This window comes from Penaeus vannamei, chromosome 7 (assembly GCF_042767895.1).
Source record: "Penaeus vannamei isolate JL-2024 chromosome 7, ASM4276789v1, whole genome shotgun sequence".
NCBI lineage: Eukaryota > Metazoa > Arthropoda > Malacostraca > Decapoda > Penaeidae > Penaeus > Penaeus vannamei.
This window is the reverse complement of record NC_091555.1, coordinates 39,505,779-39,510,778: the sequence shown is the minus strand read 5'-3', so window position 1 is coordinate 39,510,778 and position 5,000 is coordinate 39,505,779. Positions and strand designations below refer to the sequence as shown.

Genomic DNA, 5,000 nt, shown 5'->3' with positions numbered 1-5,000 from the left:
ATGTAACTCAACACTCGAAAGTGGAAAGAGTCGGGGATAATATCTTTTAAATGTTAGTGTTCTTTTAAGTAATTTGTACAGTTAATTATGTATAAAGACCACCTTCAGATGTACCATATATAATAAATTGGTTTACTATATTTTTTGGAGTACCTTCATTTAAGACCATTGAAAGAGGTAAACTAATGATTACCTCTAAACTTTTATTACATTTATTCAAATAAAGGCAGTTTTACTTATCCATTGCTCAAGGAATATTCAAATAAAGGCAGTGCTATTGATGGACTGTAGTGTTCAAAATAGTATTTTGTGAAATTTATACACATGACTCCACTAGTGCAAGAAACAATTATTTCTGATAATATAGGAAAAGAGTAGATAAGTAGTCTTGGTAAAATTCCTCAGTGACTAAGCATTTGTGGAGCCATTTAATTTTATATATAATGTATAAAGTAAACTCAGTGCACATGCTATTCCTGGCAGCAATGGGTTAAACCTGGCACTATAAAATCTATCGAATATGGAGTGCTACATAAATAACATCTTTAATATTTCAAGGCAAACCACTTTCCACTCTTGTCTTGAAACAGAATATATACAATTAACTTTCTCTTGTGCTGTTACCTTGACTTTCACAGAACAAGAATCTCAAGATATTTTATTCTAACATGCAAGAAAAGCCTTCAAATATAAGGTCAAGTACATAAGTTTGATACGGAAAAGAACTGCAACTTTTTTCTTCTTCCTTCTCTCTCAAACTGTAAAGCAGTTTCACCTTCCAAAGGCATAAAACCTTGTCACACAAGGACAAGGTTACATATATTAAAAAAAAAAAAAAAAGTTAACGTTCATTTAATGGCAAGATCATACAGCTTTTCAAATAAGAGGAGTGAAACAAGGATTGGAATGGAACTTTATTTCTTACATTAAAATAATAGTTGGCACATTTATAATGGCATCAGACATTTTCTGACCAGAAAGTAAGTTCACATTAATATAAATGAGCTAAACAAAACATTTTAAAAACAAGACTCGTATTCTTGTAACCCATGATTATCTTACTAAAAGATGATTATTAATATAAAGTCAGTCATAATTAATCTTTACAAAACTTTGTCTAAATTTATAAGTATCAAACACAAATAACTCAATTTTCTTCATTTGCAAAAGTGCATCAAAAAGAACCTAAAAATTTATATTGGGAGCAGAATTTAAACAATACTTGATTAATCTTGCACTTGAATTTAAATCAAACTGCACAAAAGCAATATCAAAATTAAACAAAATCACATAAAACAAAATATAGACTGATGCCATTTTTTGTTTTTCCTGTTGAAAGACATACCAGCTTTTTCCAACAGTAAAAGGCAATATAACAAAATGAATCTTCACCTATACACAAAATAAAGCTTCCATAACTAAAAGTGGGGGGGGAAAATCACTTACACTATTTCCCTCCTCATAAACTTAAGGGAAATGCATACCTTATGTCCACAAATTATCAGCTAAAATCATTACTTCTTCTTCTGACCTCTCTTATGAGATGGAGCATTCCAACTATTGCCTGAAAGAAAATTTGATGATTTTTTTAATGAATGACATCCCCGAATAGCTGTTTCTGAAGACATTTCCAGATGATCAGTGAGTATAACCTACAAGTGATGCCAGAGTCCAAAAGACTACTGGCTTAACCAATCCATTAATCTATTGCTTGCCGTCACTTATCATGATGAGGCACAAGCCTCTGCATGAAAGATTCTAATAATCACATTTTTTGAGAAGGAAAATGATAGTAAGAATATGAAAATATATGATATTTTAAATATCTTTTTATAATAATTTCTTTATGACCCTACACCATCAAGCATGCCCATTCTGTTTTCTAAAGTACCGAAAATTCTTTACAACTTGCTAACAACGGCTATCTTAAGTTCTCTGATTTCACTAGATGCTAACATATATTCTGAAAAAAAAAAAAAAAACAGCAATCAAATTCTAATATTTCCAGCCATATTAGAAAACATCCTCCCCAGGGCAGGCTCTTCCCAGAACCACTTCTCCCACATTTTACCAAATTATTAAAATTTTGCAGGTGTTGCTCCACCCAAGGGATCACACAATAGTATGGAAACAAATGCAGGACAGCTAGGAGTACCCTAAGCAAGCCTCCCTCCCCCCCAATGATAATTAAGTATATATTCATATGAATGCGAGCATTACATCACAATTATATTCAAATGCTATTTAGAATATATAAGCTCTTAACTTTCTATACAACCTAAATATCAGAATGTTTCATTGATTGAAAATTTCATCAATAACCTAAGCTTCAATAATATCAATTTAATGCACATAATCCCTAGACAATCTACCTATTCCAATATCTATATTACTATCTGCTTAGGACGATTGGTTATCATCCACCACCTGCGAAATTTTGTCATCTCTCTAGTCTTTACAAACAAATGAATTGGCCTCAGCAGTTTAATGGTGCAGGTTCGGAGTGTGGGGCTCCCTGATCTACAATCCTACCTGAATATCCATTCCTTGCTCCCAAAGCAGGGAAGTCGTCTTCACACGAGGTGTCTACACTTGAAGCAGAGAAGGAGGCTGCCAAGTTGGGTGCTTTCGGAGAAGAGGAAGCAACTGCATTACTCCAAGATCCTTTGGGTCTGACTGGAGCTCTTGCTGGAGCTCCTGCTGGGGCTGCCTCAACCTAGAAACTTGATCTTGATAATCATTCTTGGAAATGCTAATAGGTTAAGCTATGGTAAAATATAATCATAAAAAACTTGGTATGATGGTTATGTTTTTTTATCCATTAATACGGTCTTGTGAAATGCTCTACTGTGTTTATTCTTTACTCGGTGAAAGTTACTTAGACATACGAAACAAATTTGAGAACACACAACTAGTTGGATACAAAACCTTTGTCTTCCTTGTGAAAGAAAATCCTACATCATTTTGTTCAGGCTTGGGTTTATTCTGCACTCCTTTGCCTCTATTTCCAAAAGAATTAACCTGCAAATGCACATGTACAACATACATATATTATGAATATACTACTAAGATTTAAACAAAATTCAAATAATCTCAGAAAATAAAGAAAAGATGTACCGGGGAACAAAAGCCACAAGATATGGACGTTTTCTGTTAATTAATCAAAAGGAATATGTTACTTGCAGATCACATACCATTTGCCATGGCTGGGAAGAGGCAGCGGCACCATCTACATAGGATCTGTCTACTCTAGAATTATTAGTCCCACGACTTTCTAAAGAGCAATCCTGTAATTACAAATGTTTCATGAATTCATTTTTATTAGTTTATATATAAAAAAAAAATCAAAAGTAAATAATCCATTCCCTAAGGCAATTTTGAAAATACATTTTTACTTGTAAAATAAATTTTACAAGTGATAGTCTGAATATTAAATACAGGGAGTACATTAAGAATAGAAAAAAAATCAGAACTATAACTAAGGATGTCAACTATTTTCCTAACAGTACTGACCAAAGCAAGTAAGACTAAAATGCATCAAATATTACCTTAAATGTGTGTCTGGGAACATCTACAACAGTGCCAAAAGCTGGGATGGGCTGAGGTAGATGCTTACCCTCCTGTGGCTGTATACCAAAAGTGTCTAACAGTTTCATGTTATCGCACATGTGAAATACCCATCGTTTTGCGCAAGACAAAGAGCAGTATCGACCTGCATCCTTTTGGTATGTCTGGTGCCACTATAAAAAGAAAAGAAAATGGAAAAGTTGAGACAATCAAGCAAAACAAATACACCAATGGAGTCAAAATGAAAACAAAACTCAAAATACCACACAAAAGCTACATATGGGTATCACTTTCTCATTACATGCAAATTCATAAAATTACTGAACCATAACTTACTCCACATGGCAGGGATGGGTGGTAATCCAAGCTACAGTGTGTCAGCATATCAGTAGCAATACTCAAGGGTATGGGATTGTCAACAAAAGTCACAGAGTATAAATGTTGGAACAGCTGGTCCAGGGAATATACATTGAAGTAATTTGGTCCTGTTCACAGCACAAGGATAAACAAATAGGGGTTAAACATTAGGACACATCATGCATTAGTCTGTGAAATGTAGTGAAGCAAAAAGTAGAAAGATGACTTCACACACAAAAAAATCAAATCATAAGTCATATAATTACTTTAAAAGATTTCTATTTTCAAGATGGAAGATCAACTTAGGAAATAAGAAATAAAAAGGTTAAAGGCATGAATATTTTGATACTCATAAACATGCAATAATAAATTACTTATCATTTCAACCAAAAATGAGTTATGCAAAGTTATGTAATAAAAAAACTTTTCAATATTAAAAAATGTGTAAACTGTGAAAAACACCATCTTATCTAAGCAAAATAGACAATTACATCTATGCTTTAAAAACAAAAATATAATAAAACAAAATACAATTTTCAATCCAGATGCAAAGAGCATGAAATGGAAAGCATTACACACCACTTGAATGATCATACCACAAGCATCATAATTGTACTGCATATAAATAAGTACACAAATTTTATATTTCTTAAGTAAAACTAGAAAAAGTTACCACATATTTCACTAAGGATTGCATCAGCCTGTGGCATTTCCTCTTCCAAAGTGTATAATGGAGGCAGCCTATTACTCTCCTGCCAAAAATAAGAGACAGCATTAAAAAACAGTTACATATCTAGTCTCACGCCAAGAACATTTAACTAGCCGAAAATTACAAGAAAAGAAATTGCCTTCAGTATGAGCATCTGATACCTTTCAAGCGAAACTGCCATAAATTTAAATATCAAAATATATGGAACATATAATATAACAAAGGTCACATAAATCCAGAAGCCCCCCTAAAAACACATAATAATAATAAAGATAACAATAACGAAAACAGCGATGATGATAACATTATTAATAATCCTCATCATCATCAATAAAATTCATCATTATCATCACAATAATTCTTCATC

At 32.7% G+C, this 5,000-nt stretch overlaps 2 protein-coding genes across 2 annotated transcripts in view; one reads left to right on the top strand and one right to left on the bottom strand.

Annotated features, from left to right (window-relative positions):
* ND-MLRQ (NADH dehydrogenase (ubiquinone) MLRQ subunit) overlaps positions 1–140 on the top strand; it is a 10,476-nt gene extending 10,336 nt beyond the window's left edge. The window contains exon 4 of the mRNA XM_027380252.2: positions 1–140. This exon is cut by the window's left edge and continues 474 nt beyond it. The gene's annotated coding sequence lies outside the window, so the exon portion shown is untranslated.
* Positions 141–901: 761 nt separating this feature from the next.
* The window catches only part of LOC113827371 (protein maelstrom homolog), a 10,703-nt gene continuing 6,604 nt past the window's right edge, over positions 902–5,000 (bottom strand). Inside the window, exons 5-11 of the mRNA XM_027380251.2 lie at positions 4,598–4,676; positions 3,904–4,052; positions 3,549–3,740; positions 3,195–3,287; positions 2,929–3,021; positions 2,533–2,716; positions 902–1,564 (exon numbers count right to left, since the gene is read on the bottom strand). Of these exons, the coding sequence (XP_027236052.2) occupies positions 1,515–1,564; positions 2,533–2,716; positions 2,929–3,021; positions 3,195–3,287; positions 3,549–3,740; positions 3,904–4,052; positions 4,598–4,676 (840 nt within the window). The 3' untranslated portion in view covers positions 902–1,514. The remainder of the gene's footprint in view (positions 1,565–2,532; positions 2,717–2,928; positions 3,022–3,194; positions 3,288–3,548; positions 3,741–3,903; positions 4,053–4,597; positions 4,677–5,000) is intronic.